The 20,975-nt window shown below is 41.9% G+C and overlaps 1 protein-coding gene across 1 annotated transcript in view; it reads right to left on the reverse strand.

Moving 5' to 3' along the window:
• The window catches only part of AMER3 (APC membrane recruitment protein 3), a 52,812-nt gene extending 40,374 nt beyond the window's left edge, over positions 1-12,438 (reverse strand). The window contains exons 1-2 of the mRNA XM_054040413.1: positions 12,388-12,438; positions 497-3,571 (exon numbers count right to left, since the gene is read on the reverse strand). Of these exons, the coding sequence (XP_053896388.1) occupies positions 512-3,550 (3,039 nt within the window). The 5' untranslated portion in view covers positions 3,551-3,571; positions 12,388-12,438 and the 3' untranslated portion in view covers positions 497-511. The remainder of the gene's footprint in view (positions 1-496; positions 3,572-12,387) is intronic.
• Between the last annotated feature and the right edge of the window lie 8,537 nt (positions 12,439-20,975).

Raw genomic sequence — 20,975 nt, forward strand, 5'->3', positions numbered from 1 at the left:
TGATCAGGAATGTTCCTAAATTATCTGTATGTTCTGGAAAATTGCTAGGTAAATGTGTGCAACAATCCCTGTGAAATACTCACTAATACCCATATTACACTGTTTTAACAACCCAATGTACACCTATAATACAGTCTACAATTAGGCATTATTGATTTTGATGGAGTTACGTGAGAGTGAATGTGATTTAACTGAATGAAGAATCAGACCCAGTTTCTCCACCTTTGCATGGAGCTCTCATTCATGTCCATAAACTTGACACTTACCTAAAGCAATATATGGCCCTTGGCTTCAGGAGTCTGTGCAATTTTAACTCTATTTCCTTTCTTCTTATTTTGTCTCTATCTATAAAGCAGATGTTAAGAACCTGATCAAACTGTGAGGAGCACAAAGTACTCGGTAGAACCAGGTGTAGTGGGCCTTAATTCTGTTTAAAGGGAATGGCTAACATTTCATTTTTTCACATTTTATTTCAATCTTCTCTGCAAGAACTTACCTTGTTACACTGGTGTCATTGATGGTTCTTGCCAGTCACTGCTCTGTCTGTGGTAGTCAGCTCTGGGTTATTAGGAAGAGTGGCTCCTTCAGAAAGTCCTTGGTAGTATTCTTCTGTGTAACTGCATGAGGTTGTGCTGCACTGCTTAGATTCATTACTTTGCAACGGTTTGTCCAGTGAACTGTTTGAGCAGGCTTGTGAAAAATCATTGGGTACAGCCGAGCAAACAGAGTTGAAGAGAGGTAAAAATGTTGGCCTACTAAGGGGTGTCATGCTGTTAGAGTCACTTGGTCTTGGTTCAAATCTGAAGTCTTTTATGTAAGAGAGGGCTTGATTATTTAGCTGGGCGTATTCAAAATTTATCTTACTCCTGGTGACCTGACTCATATGATCTAGGATATTTGTTCTGTGTTTCTGATCTTTAGAGCAAATTAATTCCTTATTTTGTTTCAACTGATATGGATTACTGGCTTTGAGGCTTGTCTCATAATTATCTTGGTTTGTGTGAGGGAGACCAGGGTATTCTAAACTCTGGGTGATACAGTTGCATTCATTTTGCAACAATATTTTGTTTTTGTATTGAGACATCTTACAAATTATGTTGTTCATTTCATTCCCGATGCATTTGTCTTCCAGATGTTTGTTTTCATAGCTGATTTTTAAGGATGCAACTTGAGTGACACAACGTTCCAGAAGCTGCACTATAGTAGTGTCGCTTTCCCTTTGTGTGGGGCTGATGTAGCTTTGAAAATGTCTCAGAGTAAGAGGCTGCATTGGCTTGTCGCAGGAAATAGACAAGGAATGATATATTGTTTTATTGCCATCTGCTGTCTCTAGGGAATCCATTGGGGAAGTTGCTGCAGTCATATAAGAATAACAGGATTCTACTTCCTGGCTATCATTTAACAAAGGATTTTGAGAGCTCTGGCAAGCAGGCTCCATGTTCAGGTCGCCTTTTAATGGGGCTTTATCTCCAGGTCCCTTGCATTCTCCTAAAACTGGCATCTTCTCTTTTTCAGACAAACAGGTCCCTAAAGTGTCTCCAATAGCTTGTAATCTTGGCACAGTACCTGATGTGCTGTTGGCTTCCTGAAGCCCAGACACAGCACATGAGTCCTCAGGGCAGTTTCCTTCGCTTACCTGAGAATGCCCATTAGCTGTGTGAGGCCACAAAACCTCCCTTTGGTCTTTTTCAGCCACACCCCCTAAACACGTCTGGGCCATGTCATTGTCATCAGCCAAAGAAGACTTTGGATTAGAAATATCAATTTCTCCCTTGGTTTGTTTTTCCTCCTCAGCTGCTATGTGCTCACTCTGGCATGGACTGGGACTACAGGCGACCAATGGATCGCCACTCTTTTCCAGCTGTAATTCGGGACTCCTAATCGGGTCTGTGGGGGAAACCAATCCTGGGTTTTTTCGTAGCCAGTTTATTATCCCCATGGTCAGTGAAAGTTCAGTATCACAGAGCTTTAACAAGCATTCCTTACCTTTCCATGTGCTGTGAAGAAACCCCTGGCTAATGATGTCAACAGCTGGCTGTGAAGCCATATTCTCCTCCGCTCCCACATGAAAGCTGTAAATTGACAAAGGGATTTCAATGGCCTGTTCTGAAATGCTTTCTGACATACACAGCTCATCGTCTAGGACTGGGCTTATTTTTGCTTCATTAGGATCATAGAATAGTTCATAAAGGGCATCGCCACTGTAACTGTCTCTTGGAAATCTACCTGGAACCCCAGGAGTCTGAGCCTCCTTCGTTTCATCATCCTGCCCAGGAGAGAATGAATCATAATATCCTTCATCGCTGGTGGAGGTGGATTCTTGGTGGTCACTTTTTGGTGTCCCTGTATCTACAGAGCTTTCTTTGGAACTGTCAGGATCTTTATCAGGTGACACCAGCAGGTCAGTCATTGAAGCAGCAGCTTCACGTTTAGTCTTTCCCAAGTCAGGACTGGGTACTTTCAACAACCTCCTATCAAATAACGTGCTCTGATGTAATCGCACCGACTTGTTGATGTTGTCCCAAAATTTCGCAAAGTCAGCTGCTTCGTTTTGGGCAGGGGATGCCAGCTGTTCCACCCCCCCTTGAAAAGACCCCAGGGCAGGGCTCTCTTTGTGCTTGGATCGCCTCACCAGCACTTCTTTGCTGCTCTCCAGCTCCAAATGAGCAGAGCTCTCATCTGCAAAGATTTCCCCACATCCAGTGAGAGAGTCAAAGCTCTTCAGAGAAGCGACATCTTCACACAGAGCATTGCAGTAGTCATAGGAGGAGTCAGACTGCATTTCGCTGTCGGAGAGGTCTTGTGCCAAGCAATCAGCTGCAAAGGTTTCTCTGGGTTTGAAAAGATACTTCCCAAGCCTGCCTGACAGCTCGCTCTTCCATGCTGGAGAAGGCAGCCTCTTGCCCTTCTCAACTAGCAGCGTTAGGCTCTCTGGTTTATTTTTTTTCATGTGAAATATATCCCTGAGCCCTTTTTTAGACCTCTTAAGGGAAATCCTCTTCCTAGGAATGCTTTTTGCTACAGCTGGTACAAAAGGCATCTGTGGCACAAAGTTTCTATAATCTATCATCTGCTGACTGCTGCAAGTGGACTGGCTTGGGCTGACCACGGACTCTTTCTTACCACTGGAATTCAGGGTGCTCCCCACCCCAGAAAAGCTGATGCTATTGACAAGTCGCCCTTTACTTCTTCCTGGAGCTGAAGAGCCCTCCTTGTAAGCTTTATCACTGTGGCTGCATTGTTCTGTTTTGTCTACCCCTATCACACAGTCATGGGTTTTACTCTTTCTTACCAGTTTGTAGGAAGACCCAGATGGCGCTAAGATGTTTTCACTAGCCCCGCTCCTTGTTGTTGTATTAGAAAATCGGTCATTTTTCTGTGTGGCCAAACTTGATGGTTGGACCACTTCGCTTTTGCTCCCCTCAACTGCTACCCTTTTGTCTTTTTCTAGATCATTCTTGTCTGTAGGAATCACATCCACCAGTGGCGCTTTCTCAGAAGTCAGCTGCAAATTTGATTTTATGAAGGTCTTTCCTCTCCTTAGCTCCATACTGCTTCATCACATTTGTTTCTGTAGAGGAAACAGCAGAACAAAATCTTAGAATCTGGCTAGCAGTGTGCTTTCAGCTAACAAAGGACCCATATGGATTTGGGGTATGTTTCCCAAACAACTAGAACCCCATTAGAATTTGTATATTTTGAAGAAAATCTAGAGAAATGGACGGGAGGAAATCAGCAATATTAGAACTGATTTTATTTCTTGCGAGAGACTTCAGTCAATAACTCATGGTGTTGTTTGAAAAAGAGTTCAAGTGAAACACAGGGAGTGTTGCTTGTAAGGTTTGCAAAGGTCTGAAAGAATCAGCAGGAGAACAGGTCACTCTAGGTTGGTGGCTAGTTGGCCTGATTGCCTTTGAAACTGTCAAGCTGCTGAGCTTTCAGATACAGGATCACTGGAGAACAATGAGGATCAGTGGATACCCAAGGAACTTTTATGCCAAAGGCCTGCTTTGGGGAGATGATTGTTCATTAACTTATGCCTTTGATTAGGTCAAGGGATGAGGAAGATCCCAAGTGGGGAAAGCTCTGGGGATGTAAAATATAACACAAGAGATTTTCATTTTACATGGAAAATCTCTGCAAATCCCTGCCTGTACATCGTGAACTGGTCCTTTGCTTGGAATGCATGCTGAAACTGAATTACTGTTCTTGCTTCTGCTGAAGTGTGTGAAAGGGACATGCTCACCACTAGCACCACCTACTGGTTGGGCGGGAGTATGGCAGGTTGTTTTCCTATCGGGTGTCCCCTTTTATTACCACGGCTCTGCGCTGCAGTGGTCTGTCCTTCCAGTGACGCTGCCCTCCGGCCAGGTCACATTCGCAACTCTGTGCCTTTTGGGATATGTATAAAGAGTCCAGCAGTGGGAGGAGGGGTCTTTTTGCAATTAAGCAGGAGGCCTCAGGACTCCCCTCCATCTTGGGTTGAGATCTCACAGCCCAGATCCTTTTATCATCAGAGTAGGCTTGGACAGGTCACTACAGTCAGGCCTCAGGCAGCAAGAGCTCCTAGGTTGCTCCTTCTCAGGAGCCCAGCACGTAGGTCAGCTCATCTGCCTGCTTTTGAGCTGCTCTGCTTGCCTTTTAAAGCTCCTTCTCCAGCCTGTGCAGGCATAGCAGGTGCAGTGGGGTGCGGCAACTTGGGTGCAGAGCAGGTCTGCTTTTCCAGTGGGGGATTTGTACACCCTATCACAGAGTGCAATCTATAATTTTTCGTAGTGCTACTTTTATTATAAAAAATCAAAAGTAGCTTTTATAAAAGGCACCACTAAATATCACTGGACAGTTGGATTGGCTTGACAGACATTTTTAAGTGTACAATGACCAACTATAGTACATAGATGCATTGGCAAAACATATGCACATTGTACATTGGTTACTTTTAAATGCACATGCATTGCATAGTTCATTACAAACTTGGGGTCTACACCTGTATGCTACAGTGTTCAGTACAGTTGATGTTTTCATGCAGTAGATAAACACTTAACTAAAATACTCATAAAAATATTATGCCATAGTCAACTTTCCTGGAATTATTTCATAAATAGACAGCACTTGTTTCTCCTCCTCCCTACACCTGTGTAAATCAGGAGTAAAGCAATGGGATTATAGCTGCATAATTCAGAACAGAATCAAACTCCTCATGCAAGCTCTCATGCAAACGAAACTCTTGTTGGACAAAAAGAGTGGCCCAGATTTTTATTCAGAGGCCTGTTCTTTAAAAAAAAAAAAAAAAAAAATCCCTTCAGATCTGCACTGAATTAAACCTCCGTTTAGAATTAAATTCTCTAGTTCTGCATCATTTACATATACACTAAAACTAAAATCATCTGGGCCCTGAAAGTCAGCAATAATTGACAATGAATTACTGCACATTAAAAGACGCATTAGCAGCACAGTGTTGCATCCAACACTCGTTGATAAACCATGCACAGCTACACTAGCAGAATAAATAACTGCCAGTGTTTCAAAGGAGATGTATAAACATGGGACCAGCCTCGGATCCAGCTCTTTTGCACCCAGTACAAGTCAGGAAGGGTGGTTTTTAAACCAGCTTTTTATGCATCCTCCCACCAATCGTGAGCTTGGCACAATCTGAAGACATAACTTGGAGCAGTCTTAGGGCTCCTCTAAATTGTAGCAACTGCCCATGGCCTCTAAGAGGCGGTTCTGTCAGCTAAATCTGACCATCCTCCCACAATGGACAGGTAGGTGTGGAGGAGCACATGGCTCGGACAGAGACATACCTTAGGGGAGGATCTATTCTCTATGTCCTAGTAAGGAGGAGAGGATGGAAGGTGATGAAATAAAGGTAAGATCTGATGAGAAACAGTCAAATGAAAAAAAAGTCCCATTCAATTACATCCCGTAATGGCAGAGGGCTAAAAAGTGACAAGTTTAAGTCTAAATATAATAAGATGGGTAAACTTGAGTGCCTCCTATTGAATGAGAATATTGATGTAAGAAGCATCACAGAAACTTGGTGGAATGAGGATAATCAATGGGACACAGTAATTGCAAGGTACAAAATATATCGGAAGGACAGAACAGGTCGTGGAGTGGCACTATATATGTGAAAGAAAGCGTAGAGTCAAATGAAGTAAAAATCTTAAATGAATCAATCTGTACCATAGAATCTCTATGGATAGTAATTCCATGCTTGAATAATAAGAATGTAGAAGTAGGGATGTACTACCAACCACCTGACCAGGACAGTGATAGTGATTGTGATATGCTCAGGGAGATTAGAGAGGCTATTAAAATAAAAGACACAATAATAATGGGGGATTTCAACTATCCCCATATTGACTGGGTACGTGTCACCTCAGGATGGGATGCAGAGATAAAGTTTCTTGACACCTTAAATGACTGCTTCTTGGAGCAGCCAGTCCTGGAACCTACAAGGGGGGAGGGAATCTTCAGGTAGCCAGATCCATGGCTATCCAGTGGCATAAAGCAATTTTTAGTGGAGGCTCTGGTATGGCCTATAATCAGCACATTTATAACACAGGGGAAGGCAGGAAATAGCGGCAAACTTTAGGGTGGTGTGTGACTGTATATATGCACAGTCTGTACAATACGGCATACATGATGGTGTGGTGATAGATAAAGGTTTTATCAGCATGATTTTGATGTAGCCATTTACTCATAGATGGAAATGTGAGTTCTTCAGATCTGTGATGAATGCTAATAAATACTTTTCTACCTCACTACACCATTGCATATTCGTACATGTCACTGATGCTACAGAAAAGTTACTTTATAAATGTTTTAGGAAAAGGTTATTGGGATGTTTTTGCATCCTGTCCTTAATTCTTTATTAACAGAATCCCAGATCCTTTATTTTGCCTGGGATTGATGACAAGCTAAGCAACCTGGGTCATTCTGCTTGTCATTTGGGTCATTTGGCATAATACTAGCCCTGAAAAAAGAAGAACAGGAGTATTTGTGGCACCTTAGAGACTAACAAATTTATTAAAGCATAAGCTTTCGTGGACTACAGCCCACTTCTTCGGATGCATCCGAAGAAGTGGGCTGTAGTCCACGAAAGCTTATGCTCTAATAAATTTGTTAGTCTCTAAGGTGCCACAAATACTCCTGTTCTTCTTTTTGCGGATACAGACTAACACAGCTGTTACTCTGATACTAGCCCTGGTATTCCAAGATTTATTAAAAATTGCCATCAGTGGGCCATTTATCTCCTTAGCGAACTCTTTTAGGACTCTTGGATACAAGTTATCTGGCCCTGGTAATTTAAAAACATTTCTCCCTCATAGATGCTGTCTAACATCCTCCTTGGACTGACTAACAGACTGGAAAGTACTTCATCATCCTTATGTGATACAAATCATTCTGCTTCTTTCCAAATACAGAGTAGCAATACCTATTGAATACTTATGTCTTTTATGCATCATTATTAATTCTACCATTTCAATCTAGTAATGACCATACCATTTTTTTCCTTTTCCTGCCTGTGGGGCTACGCGTCAATAGCATGGAAACTGTACCATGGAAATGAGGTTAAAAGATTAAAGAAATTTTAAGGTAAAGTTACAGTATATGCTTCCAGTGGTTATGTAATCCTAATAAAACTACTGTAAAATGATTCTAGACTTTTGTAAAATTGTACTTTTGTCTGTGGGTTGTCCTGACCTGTGCATTCAGCTACAGCATTGCATGTCTCCAGTCCTTTTCCATTATTTTTACCCTTGCATTTAATTTCCACTTTTTTATCTTGTACTCCTACTAGAATAAAAAAATATATCTGGGAACTGATTTCCATCTTTGTAAAGGAAATATGTTTTTGCAATTAAAATTCACTCAAAATGACAGGAATCTTTGGAACTGGCTGCCAGCCCACTAAGAATTACTCCATTATGGTTTCAACAAGACTCTGTGTGTACTTTTCCTTCAAACTGCCCCATCTCCTTTTTTCTGGCATCAATGGATTACTTGTGAAATTCATTTAAGTAAATCTTTGCTGGACTATGGTTAAATTGTTATCTACCACTGTCTCAGACGCAGACCTTTCTGCAGCTAAAGAAATGTTATGCTACTGTTGTGGGGAAACTGCCTTTCCCATCTATGATATTGCTAGAGTGACGCATACTTACTGGTCTTGACCACACCACTTAGTCTTAAGGTTTCACAGGCGTCTAAACAAGCAATTAAATCCAAAGGTTGGGCTGGCAAGTATAATACAAATAAAGTCTTGAAGTAAACACCATTCTGGATTTGGAGAATATTGTTTTTAAAATTCAAAGACACTCCATCATCAAACTTATAAGAACCATCTATTATGCACTAGTTCAAACTGAGTGTTGGATCTCTTATGATTTAGGCAGAATGGATATTAATGGTTTACTTTTTGAGAACTCGCAAAAGAGAGATGCTAGAAGTGTGAGGACGACCAGTGTTCCCATGGTTTGGGAGTAATCCCAGCACATTGCCTTTCTGTAGAGATGTTAGAAGAATTGCTTTAACTTTAAGAATGGGTGTCAATTACTTTTAGTTGCTCTCCTATTGGAAAATATTTCTGCCTGCATTTTCTACAGAAATGAAAAATTATTCCTGAGGGCCATAAAATTTTGGCAAAAATATCAATATTCTTGGATGCAACCCTGGGAAAATCAACCCATTTGGAGAATAAGTGTTGACACCAGTGAGGTTGCATGGCTATCATTAATAGCAGAAACGGGCTTAGGAACTAGAAATTTAGATCAAAGCTTGACTCAGTGTTGCTTCTCCTAGGCAAGGAAAAAGGAGCATTAGCCTTATGTGGCATTATGATATTAACATGAACTGTAGCCATATAGATCACTGTTGCAACCACTGTTATATATTTACAGCAAATATTGTACAAAGGTTGTCATGTGAGATGTCTATGAAGAGGTTATGATTTGCTGGTTATAATTATGCTATCTGTATATGTGTGTACCATTTTTTGTAGTTGAAGTTATGAATATTGGCTATGTACTTGTATCTCAATGTGTTTGATTCTAAATAGCATTAGTGAAGCATTTGGTCAGATTCTTGAGAAAGGAATTTGCAAATTGAGTGCCCAATCAAGAAACACTTAACTGACAGTGGACCTGGGGAGACTCCAATCCACATAAGAAGTCTTCCTGGGAACATTCAAGATAGCATGTGAGCAATGGCTGCTGCCTGCAAACTGAGTCATGTATGGACATGTGACTCCAAATTCCATCTTGCTGCTGGGATTTTCCACAGCAAGAACAAAGAGGTGTCCTTCCACAGGGCAAAGAATATAAAAGGCCCTGGAAACGCCTCCATTTTCTCTTCAATCCTGCTTCTTCTGGAGGAACCTTGCTACAAACTGAAGCTCTAAACAAAGGATTGAATGACCCATCCCAGCTGTGGATGTACTCCAGAGACTTCATTTGAACCTGCTGTTTATTCCATCACTGCTACAAGCATGAACCAATAACTTTGCCATTACTGTAGGCAATTGATTCCATTTAACCAATTTTAACTCTCATTTATATTTCTCTTTCTATAAATAAACTTTTAGATTTTAGATTCTAAAGGATTGGCAACAGCGTGATTTGTGGGTAAGATCTGACTTGTAAATTGACCTGGGTCTGGGGCTTGGTCCTTTGGGATTGAGAGAACCTTTTTCCTTTTACTGGGGTATTGGTTTTCATAACCATTCGTCCCTATAATGAGTGGCACTGGTGGTGATACTGGGAAACTGGAGTGTCTAAGGGAATTGCTTGTATGACTTATGGTTAGCCAGTGAGGTGGGGTGGTGTGCCTTATTGGTAAAGGAAACCCAGCCTTGGGCTGTAACTGCCCTGCTCTAAGCAATTTGTCCTGAATAGATACTCTCAGTTGTGTCCCACCAGAGGCAGCATCGTTACAGGCATTTGTTCCAAAATCTTATTAGCTGTCTAGTTGGAGACTCTGGTCATATGTATACTTGTGATGGGTTTTCACTGGAGACTACTAATGAGCAAAGTTAGGGAGAGTTTTTAGGTATTTTATGAGAATATTTTATCTTTGTTATATTTAGTGTAATAGTTTATTCTTAAACAGTAACACCATGAGAAGGAGGTGCCTTACCCAACCACATACTATATACTGTCTAAACTTGCCCCTTCCCTAGGGTTTGATCTTATTAATTAAATCTATTGACAAACTCTTATGCACAATATTCTTTCTCATTACTGATATTTTTAAAACTGAGTAAAATCCAGCATGCATGTTTTTAGAGTAAAATGTTTGAGGTGTCTAAGTCCCATTTTCAAAAGTGACTTTGACGCTCAGACATGTAAGTCCACTGTGCTGAAGTCACTTTTGAAAATGGGACTTGGATGCTTTTGAAAATGTACTCCTTGCTCCAAAATTAAAACTGTGGTATGATGAAATTTTTGGACAAGAATATAATGGAAAGTGTACTTACTTTAAAAAAAACCCAAAATAATTTTTTAAACAGATAACACTCTGAAGTGAAACTTATTCTCAAATTTTTAATGAAGAATTTGAAGAATAGGAAATGACAAAGAACTGAATGCTTCAGGAAGCCTACTAGAGACTTTGCCATGCTGGCTAATTAACTTAGGGATATGCTGAGCTACTATGACGATGGGTGCCAATCCAAAACCCTAAAAAAGATTAACAAAGAAGTGTAAGGGGCTTAGTGCCCATGATTCCTATTAAAATCAATGGGTATTATAAATGCTTAGTACTTGTTCTAGACCAATTAACAGCATAAAGCAGAGTATATAATCTTACTGAAAGGGTTCTGTTTGGGAAAACAGAATTTAGTTACTTTCACAAACACTTAACTCCCTTTACTAAAGGTCACAAAATAAAGCCAATGGAGAATTTTCCTACTATTAATAGGAACATGCAGTTCTTTTTCACTATTTGGCTGTTTTTAATTATAATTCAATAAAGAAGTTCCCTGCTGAACCGTGATGATATTCTGTCTGCAGTTACTGTAATATGCAATTCTGTTTCTTAAAGGCAAACAGACATAACGTTCCCTCATAGTGTAAACCAAAGAAGATTTTAAAGCATTGCTCATCTTCTCACTTCTTAAATAGATTACTCTGCCAGTATCTTATTCTATTTCTCCTTTTTAAAAATGGCACTAACAATTCATGTTACAGAGGGAGATTTGTTTTTAAATAAACCTCTGTGACATGCAGACCTATGCTGGGATCATACCACCTGCTTGGAGTATTCTTGTCATCATTATTAGTGGTTACATGTTATCATTTCTCTTTATCACCTGCCTCTCTTGGGTAACCCAGAATACCTAATAATTTGCATATACATTTAGGTCAGGCTCTGCTTTTTCTTACTAAAAGACCTAAAGAAACACACCATCATGTGTACACAATAAAATCTTACACCTCACATCAGAATACCATAAGGATCTGTAATTAAATGTTTAATCTTATTAGCAATGTGCTACAGGAAAGTCTGAACCTTAAATTAATCACTGCCAACTGCTCCATAAAGCTGAGATGTCAGTAGTAAAATTAAAGCCCTTGGTATGCAGAGCTCTGCAGTTTTGGGTGTTTAAACGTGCTGGGTACATATAAAAGATCAAAAAGGGTGAAGAAAAACAAGCATTCTTTTTCCCCAGTTCATTGTACAGGGCATGTAAGCTGTAGAATCTCTACATGTTCAGCACAATGGCTAGCTCCTAGCCACTAGTTTCATTCCCTTGATTAGTCATCTGAACAGTTTCAGTAATTACTAGCACTTGCAGCTCTGTGCCAAGGGAAAACAGGGAGAGAACTACACTGAGGAATGTGGGGGGGAGAGGTGAATTCATTACAAAAGGAGGAAACCTTCATGGCAAAACCTTTGCATTACCCTGCACAGCTCAGTTTTTCTTCTGCACCTGAAGCTGAGAGAAAGATACTGGCTCGAAACATTTTTCCTTACACCTTGTGGGAGAGCAGCATAAACTCCAGCACAGGCTACTGGTTAAACAGCTCACTATTTTCAGGGAGAAAACAGCTGCACAGAAATCTCTGCTGTGTACCTGAAAGGGAAACTGTGCATTTATTGCTTGCTGTGTCCAGCAGCCAGTTGTATCAGACAGCGAAGAGTTAACCTTGCTAGCCCTTGTCACTTTCAGTTATTTATTGCTTTAAAAGAGATTGAATGTGCACATCAAAAATATATAAGAAAAGAAATAAAGGAAAATCAGTGCTCCATGTTAGTGTCAAAACAAGCAATCATCCCAAAATAATAATCTGTCCCTTGGAGTCTCGTGGTAGGTGTCAGAGCAAAAGGAATTCTATTGCACGAACAGCTAACAATAAGGCAGATGACAAAAATCTTACTCACCATGTTTTACCATTCAGCAGTAATCCTCTCTACTACAGTCTTGTTGCTGAGGCTGAGAATCTTTATCCAGAGGCTCCTGTGATGCTTTTCAGACTCTGAGGGGCTGTACTACTGCTGCTCTCCACTGGTATTCTCCACCTCCTATCTTTTCCTCCTCCTCCTCTTCCTCCTCTCCTCCTTCCCCTTCCCTCATCCTCCCCCCCACCCAATCCTTCCAGCTTGTAGCTTGCTGTACCCTACATAGATTCTAGGTTTCCCCATGTAGCTTGATTTAGGAAAGATGTTTGTTTCAGCCATCTGTTTGGTAGCAAGTAAATGCCTCACTTGCTCAGGGGCAAAAATTGAAGGTAAACTAGAGAGCTCACAGCCAACATCCTGGTTATACTACACACACAACAGGTTTGGAATAATTCAGGAGCACATTTATTGTAATTGTATTTCTCCCACCAATTTTCATAGCTGACTGGAATACAAAAAGACCGGTCTGAACAGATACTTCTAGGTTATTGGAATGCATCACTGTTCAACATGTATCACCCTTTGAAGAAATGATTTAAAGGGGACTGTTATGGCAAGAGACCGTGCTTTCACATATACTACTTCGGATATTAAAGAAGGGATCTCACCCTGGAGCAAACTGGGGATAGGAGGAGAGGGAATATTTATACCAAAAAATGTAATTGGCTAGTATTTGTCTTAGGTGGGTTTTTTTTAAGTCACTGAACATGTTTTGTTTTTTAACCAGCTTTCCTTAGTAAATCAGTTTTTGCTTGATTTTTGCAGTGAAGGCAAAATTGGGGGTTATATCAGGAGTGCTGGAATAATGAGTATAGTGGGGGTGCTGAGAACCATTGACCCAAACTGTAAACCCTGCATATAATGGAACCCACTTCAAGTCAGGGGGTGCTGCAGTACCCCTTGTACCTCTAGTTCCAGCACCTACGTATCGTATCACAGTCTGTTATGGAAATGAATTTAATTTCAAAATATCGGGGTTTAAATTCCATGGGTTGAGCTAGATCCTCTTCCTCTCTTCGCTTTCCCCTGTTCCCCCCACCCCAAAAAAAAAAAAATACTCTAGCCATGGAGGGGTTGAAAATTGGGCAGAATCCCATATTTTCAAAGGGAAATTAATTTTGCCACCTTGCTCCCCTGTACCTCTCCTCCTGGCCTTCACCTTTCCTGTCTCCTTTCCCCTTGATTGTAGCAGCTCCCGGGTTTAGGGCCTGAGAGGGATTCTCATGAGGATTCTCCTAAAATCAGCACACTGTTTATACATAACGGTCTAAAACACTCCGGTAACACTAGTGTGAGCTGTAGCTTGGGACTGTACTTTATATGTGGGTGTGACAGTTCTCGGTGTACCTTGTTACCACTGCCTCTAGAGAGAGGTACCTTGCCCATGATGGCTGGGGGTTAGCTCCTTAACACCACCAGCCTATTAGCCACTCAAGTGCCCTCCTCTGGGCTTTGCCAGCCCTGTCTTCACCCTACAGGCTATCAAGAGGTGTGTCCCAATTAGGGTGACCAGATGTCCCAATTTTATAGGGACAGTCCCGATTTTTGGGTCTTTTTCTTCTATGGGCTCCTATTACCCCCCACCCCCTGTCCCAATTTTTCACACTAGCTGTCTGGTCACCCTAGTCCCAATCCCCAAGTCCCTCTGAATCATTCCCCTGTGATATCCAGCCCCTGACACTGGCTACTCACAGGAATCCCAGATCCTCTGCCCCCAAAGGAGCTGTGTGCCCCTGTTTTACCTTAAACCCCATAGCATTTGTAATAAAGCAAGAGAAGGTTTATTTAAGAAAGAACAAGGATTCAACTAAAGCCAAGAGAGAGCAGGAGAAACAAATGGTTACAATGCAAAACAAAATCCTAAAGCACAATGTAGGGCCTACACTTAATAGCTACCTTTCCTATCTAATACAGTAGGTTTTCCTTCCAAAATTCAGTCTGTTGCACAGTTAGATGGCTTCACAGGAACCAGGATCCAAACTTCCATGAAAAACACTCCCACTCTGCAAGCTGTTTCTCCAGTGAATGGATACAGTGTCTGTCCCCATCCTGTGTCAGACCGAAACAGTTGTTTGTCTTTACTCAGACAGGGTGCTCTCCTGTCTTTTGTAATGTTCCTTTTTTCCCCCCAGGTGCTTTCAATCATTTGCAATTGTCTCTGATGGTTTTCCAGTGCAAGTCTTGGGATGGAGCAAGACTGGACAACTGAGCCTTGCTTTACGTTGCCTGCTAAATGGAAGGGTGACCACCCACTCCTGTTTGAATGGACCATCACCACGATACATTATCCCCTGGTGATTAGCTTTTACTCCAAGTCCAAAAAAAAAAAAATACTTTTAATATACAGTAAAAGCTGTGTTATCCGGCACTTTACCAACGGGAATGCTCCATAAACCAGCATTTCTGATCTAATTGAAAGTCTGGTTTATAGTCCGGTTGGTTTGGGGCATGGGAGAGCACACCCAGGTAGAGAGGAATTCAGCACCTATGCACAGTTATATTGTCTTGATAAGGCATGAGATTTCTGTAGATACCTTGCATGTTACCCCATATGGATAAATACCCTACAAGACAGTGCCTCAGACTTGCACTGATTCCAAAGCCCTGGCTATGATTTCCCAGAAGGATCAGCTAGCAGGAGCTGGCCTGCGAATGAGCAAACTGTGTTTGAACACTAATAGCTCTGGAAATTGGGTTAAGAGCAATTGTGAAGAAAGCCATGTGAGATAGGAATGGATTCACATGGTCTGATATTTTTGACTTAGCATGAAATATTAATATGTATTGAGTTCTGATTTCAGAAAGCTTGCTACACAGATGATCTTGGCTTTGAGAAACCCTCACTTAGTGTGTTCTAATGAGGGATGAGAAAATGTTAAAGGATTTAAGTCCTTTTTCTAAACGAAGTTAACGCATGTTAAAATGCTGGCAGATATTGCAGATCAATCAGAGGTCACATGCTTCATGTGTGCTGATTCACTGCTGAAGTTCAAGGTTCTCAGTGCCCCAAGAGAGATCAGGGGGTTTAGATTTGTGTCTGCAAAAATGCCTGCATAAAATCAGCATACAGGATTACTGGGATGCATTTTTACATGTGCAATTGTGTGCATACAATTCTAAAGGTCTGTACTTGGGTGTGTAATACCATCCACAACACACAGGCAGCATGAAACAAAGCTGCAGTGTTAAGTCTGTAAAAGCACAAAGTAGACAATACTACATGTGCCATCACAGAAGAGGAAGACAAATCCTCACCATGGATGTAGGGAGAGCGGGGCAGACACATGGTGTTGGTTCCAGGAGCGTAGCCCCTCAGGCCTTTCCAGTACTGCCAGTTCCTAGGATGAAATCTGGCTCTTTCTTCTTCTGGAGTTGGGGTAGGCCTCTCAATAGTCACCCCTTCATCTTCCACCTGATGCCCATTCTTCCCTGGAGGGAGCAGGGGAGATCCTTCTTCAGACCTGGAGGATGGACTCAAGTCTCCTAATTCAGAATCTCCATTCCAGGGGCTGTTCAGGGCACACTCAGAACCATTTGGGATGGGTCCAAGGCTCAGATAGACAGCTCCAGAGATGAGGGGATTTCAGCTCCTGGGGAGTTCACTTTCTCGCTCAAGCTTCGCTAGGAGTGCCTTCTTCAGGGCCTGTCAGGTCCCTGTCATAGAGGGAAGGAAATGGGAATTATTAATTATCAAGCACATTAGTTAAATACAGTGTTGCCATAGTGATATTTTGGGCCCAGTCCTGCTCCCAGGTTAGCCATTGGTAAAACTTCCATTGAGCTACATGGCAGCAAAATCAGGGCCTTTATATGTTGCCATATAACTCACCTTTTCAAAAAGTTGTGAAATATTTCACAGTTTTATAAACTATTCTTTTCCCATTACCACCTCACTGCTTAATTGTCAATCCCAATATATTTCTCTGTAGATCATGAACTACTGGCAAATACTGAAGACAAATTATTGAGGGTAGTTATTAGGTTGCTATAGGTCAGTGGTTCTCAACCAGGGGTACTTAGAGGTCTTCCAGGGGGTACATCAACTCATCTAGATATTTGCCTAGTTTTACAACAGGCTACATAAAAAGCATTAGGGAAGTTAGTACAATCTAAAATTTTATAGACAATTATTTGTTTATATTGCTCTGTATACTATACAGTGAAATGTAAGTACAATATTTATATTCCAATTGATTTATTGTATAATTATTTGGTAAAAATGAGAAAGTAAGCAATTTTTCAGTAATAGTGTGCTGTGACACCGTAGTATTTTTATCACTAATTTTGTAAGCAAGTAGTTTTTAAATTAGGTGAAAATTGGGGGTACACAACACAAATCGGACTCTTGAAAGGGATACAGTAGTCTGGAAAGGTTGAGAACCACTGCTATATGTCACCATTCAGGGGAACTGTACCACTATTCCCCTCTATGATCCAGCAAGTGCATCCACTCTCAGGCTTCTAGCTCCCAGATTGTTGCCATTCTTGGGTGGAGAGACCCACATCTCACTCCTCCTGCCTGGGATATTCCCAGGCTGAGCAGTTCCCTGCCTTCACTATGTTGGTCCTAGCGACAGACAGGCTGCCTAAACTGACCTGCTTGCCTTCTCTTTAGAGGCTGATAACAGTGTAACTGCCCTCAGTTATAGTTACCACACAGCTCTTTCTATGCAAGCTTATTCTTTGGGTGAAAGCATTACAGAGAAAACATTCAAAACAATAAAAGAACCTACATGTATGCTAATAAGCTTCTAGAAATCTCACACACACACACCTGCCAACTGTAAGATAGGCTGTGGCAGGAGCAGTCCTTCAAAAAACCCAAAGGAGCCTCTTTTATGGTCACAAGTTCATAATAGCCTCAGCTCAGAACTAGCACACTCATAACAATTTTGGTCCATCCTTTATACAGTTTGGGGGATTTTGATCTGGAGTTTCCAGGAACAGGTAAATAATAAACTGTGGGTCTCTCTCCCCAGGGCATAGCTTCAAAAGGGGGCTTGGAGGGGAGAATTTTTGCATTTCTCTCTTCCCAAGTACTTCCTACAGAATCGACTTCATGCATATTGTCCCAAAAAAGCCCTTTGAAATTCCTAATATTTTCCAGAGATTATTCATTATTCGATCTCCTAGAGAAGTTATGTACAATAACACATACACAATTGCATTTTTAATACAATGGACCGCAAAGGTATTAAACTTTATTTAATAAAGTTTAACTTTATTCCATAAGATTTATCCAGGATATTGCACCATATTGTCAGTCCGTTACATCTCACCAAAGGCAAACTATGCTGTTTCAAATTCATGTGTCAGCAGAAGTAGGTAGCTGGTATTTCAGTACAATAGACCTATGGGGCAGGAAAAAAAATCACTGGAATAATTCAGTTTAAGACAAAGGAATTATACCATGGATGAATTTGGCCCATAATATATCCTGCCAACATATCAAATCTCTAAAAACTGAGACTATAATGATCCCCAGCTGGGTTTTCTGCTAACATCAGCTTAAACTTAATTATTCATACATTCTTATCAGTATTCAGTGATTTTTGTGTGTCTAAGGGCTTGTCTACACGGGCACTTTACAGCACTGCAACTTTCTCACTCAGGGGTTGTGAAAAAACATCCCCCGAGCACTGCAAGTTTCAGTGCTGTAAAGCATCAGTGTAACAGTGCACCAGGGCTGGGAGCCACGCCCCTCATGGAGGTGGGTTTTTTAGAGTGCTGGGAGAGCTCTCTCCCAGCGCTCTGCCACGACTACATAAGCCATGTCAAAGCACTGCCACAGCAACGCTTTAACATTGCCAGTGTAGACTAGCCCTTAGAGTATTGGTAATGAGATATAGAGCCCTTCACCTCCAGGTGACTAGCATGAGTCTGACTGAGGCTGGAAGCAAACAGTCATTGTTACTAGCTAATACTCTTCAGCAGCTTACCTGAGGTTAATTGCTGGTCTCATTTCAGTAGTTAGTGAACAAATGGCTGTTGCACAAATTACAATCACACATTGTTACTAACAGAAACAATGCTTAGCAGTTATATATTGACTTATTTGTCTTCACAGGATTTTACAAACAACTACATCAAGAATCTCTTGTTCCCTCTCACCAGTTGTGAAGTTCTGTTATCTCCATGTTGCAGTGAAGGAGGCTGAGGCAGAGAAGTTAAGTGGTTAAGCTGGAGTCACTGCTGACATCAGAATTAGAACTCGGGGGTTTCCTGCCTTTCAGACAGACTTCAGTCTGCCAATAATGGTGGACTGACTGAACACAAAGGGGTGCTGGTGCCTCCAGGCCGGAGTCATTACATTTTCAGTGTTGTGATTCTGGCGACTGTCACTAGGAGAGGAGAAAAGAAAATAGACATTTTTTCTCCAAAACTTCTCATACATTTTTTGATGTTCATCAAACTTCCTTTAAAACAGAAATGTTTTGACCAGGTCTAATCACAACCAATATCTTTAAAAAGCCAGCCTGCAATATTTCTACTTCAGAAATGTACAGCTGCATTAGAAACCCCCCAAATTACTTTACAAGTGGCTAATAAAAATGATCATGAACATTCACTGGACCCTGTAGCCCAGTAGTAGCATTACACAATACACATACAACAGCAATGCCTGCGTGACTATATAGACACAGCCACATAAATACTAAATACAAATAGAGGGCTCATATTTAGAATTCTATCTCATTCCTGATGTTCCACAGGGCGTAATTTAGACATGATCATGTCACAGGGTGACGCTGACTCTTTAAAGATCTGTCTACATAGCCCATGGCAGTGAGCCTGCCAGCCCAGGTCAACAGACTCACGCTAGTGGGTCTCTAAAATTTGCTGTGTAGACAGCACTTTGGAGTTGTGGGCTCGGGCTCTGAAGCCTAGGGATGGGGTGGGCTTCAGGTCCCAAGCCACAACTTCAACATGCTGTTTACACAGCTATTTTTAGAGCACTAGCACGAGCCCTATCAGCCTGTGCTAGGAGGCTCGCTACCATGGACTGTGTAAAACACACTCTCAGAGAGAACAGACCCAGTGCACCTGTGATTCATCTGCTACCTCCAGTTGGGCTTAAAAGAGGGGACCTGAGCCCATGTGGGTTCCCACCACATGACCTGGTGAGAGAGGGTCCCCTTAGAGCATGGACTGAGTCAGTCTGGAAAAGGTCATGTGAGAGCTGCTAGAGGCCAGAGAGGGACTGTAGAAGGTTCCAGATGAAAGTGTTTGTTGGTTCCTGAAGGAAGGCTGAAGGCAGGAGAGCAGCAAAAGGGGTTTGCTAGCTGACCTCCCCAAGCCAGAGATCCAGGGCCAGAAGGCTGGGGGCCAGAGAGTAGCAAAAGGCATTGCCTGTTGACTTTTAAGCTAGAAAACTGAAGCTGGTCACCACAGAGGCATGAAGAGGGTGGGAGGGCTGGGCAGCAGAGGGTCTTAACCGCTAATGTCTCCACACTGGAAAGCTGAATCCAAGGGGACAGTGGAAAGGCCAAGGGGAGAGAGGGATGCTCCCCGGGTGAGGATGATCTCCCAGCAGAGAGATTGTGGGGATTCTGGCTGGGAAGAACAGGGTTCCATCTAGCTGGCTGTCCTGGCAGAGGGACAGAAGAAGACTGAAAAAGAGCCTAATTGTGGCAGAAGTCACTGGAGTAAGGTATGGAAGGACTTCCAGCAGAGAGCCTTTGGGGGAAATGGGGGGGAATTCCGCTGGGAAGAGTGGGGTTTCAAGGACCACATGCACTTGTTATGGGAAATGGGCTGTATTTGGTATTTTTGTTGGGGATTATTTTAAGTATGTTTGGTAATAAACCAACCCTAAGGAGGGGTGTTATTTAAGCAAGAGAGCCTGAAGTGGAGTTGCTGGGGATTCTGAAAGGGGAAACTGAGGCAAGAAGGCCTGTTCTGCAGGAGGGTGCTCCAGGAAGGAGCCAAAGATGTTTTCACAGTTACGGTAAATAAGCAGTGAAGCTGAAGGCACTGAGCTTGCTAAGAGACATTTGGTTAATGTATCATGGTTATTGACAATGTCAAGGTCAGCACTGGGGTTGGAGCTACAGTAGTTATCAGCAGGTATTAACATACAGTATTTTATGAGCCTTCCAGCTGGCAAGTCATTTAGACTGGGGTGATGTGCTGAGCATTGCTATTTGTACCCATTCACAGCCTTGCAGGCTCCAAGGCACTGTGGAACGATGGCAAACTCATCTCTCCCTGCATTTCTGATTTTTTGACAGGTGATTATTAATGCTTTCAGAGCATCTGTTCTGGCTCAGCAGTGCTTAGCCTCTACTACAATGTTATAGATGGCTTTTCTTAACATGCAGCCTCTTCTCATTAATAGCAGAAGCATCAGTGATACATGGGATAGTGTGGTCGCTGGGAGACAGGAGAGAATGCTGGGAGTACACTGAAAGCTGAACTCACCTGGGGATGGGAAAGTGGCAATATATTACTCTGATGTCGCCTGCGTTCTTCCTGCTTTTGTTCAGAGATGTAGTGTGCCACTACAACAAGACAGCTTTATTTAAGAAAATCACTTAGAAATAGGTGTTGGAGCTTGAAATACATTGATC

Source organism: Malaclemys terrapin, chromosome 9, assembly GCF_027887155.1.
Source record: "Malaclemys terrapin pileata isolate rMalTer1 chromosome 9, rMalTer1.hap1, whole genome shotgun sequence".
Taxonomy (NCBI): Eukaryota; Metazoa; Chordata; order Testudines; family Emydidae; genus Malaclemys; species Malaclemys terrapin.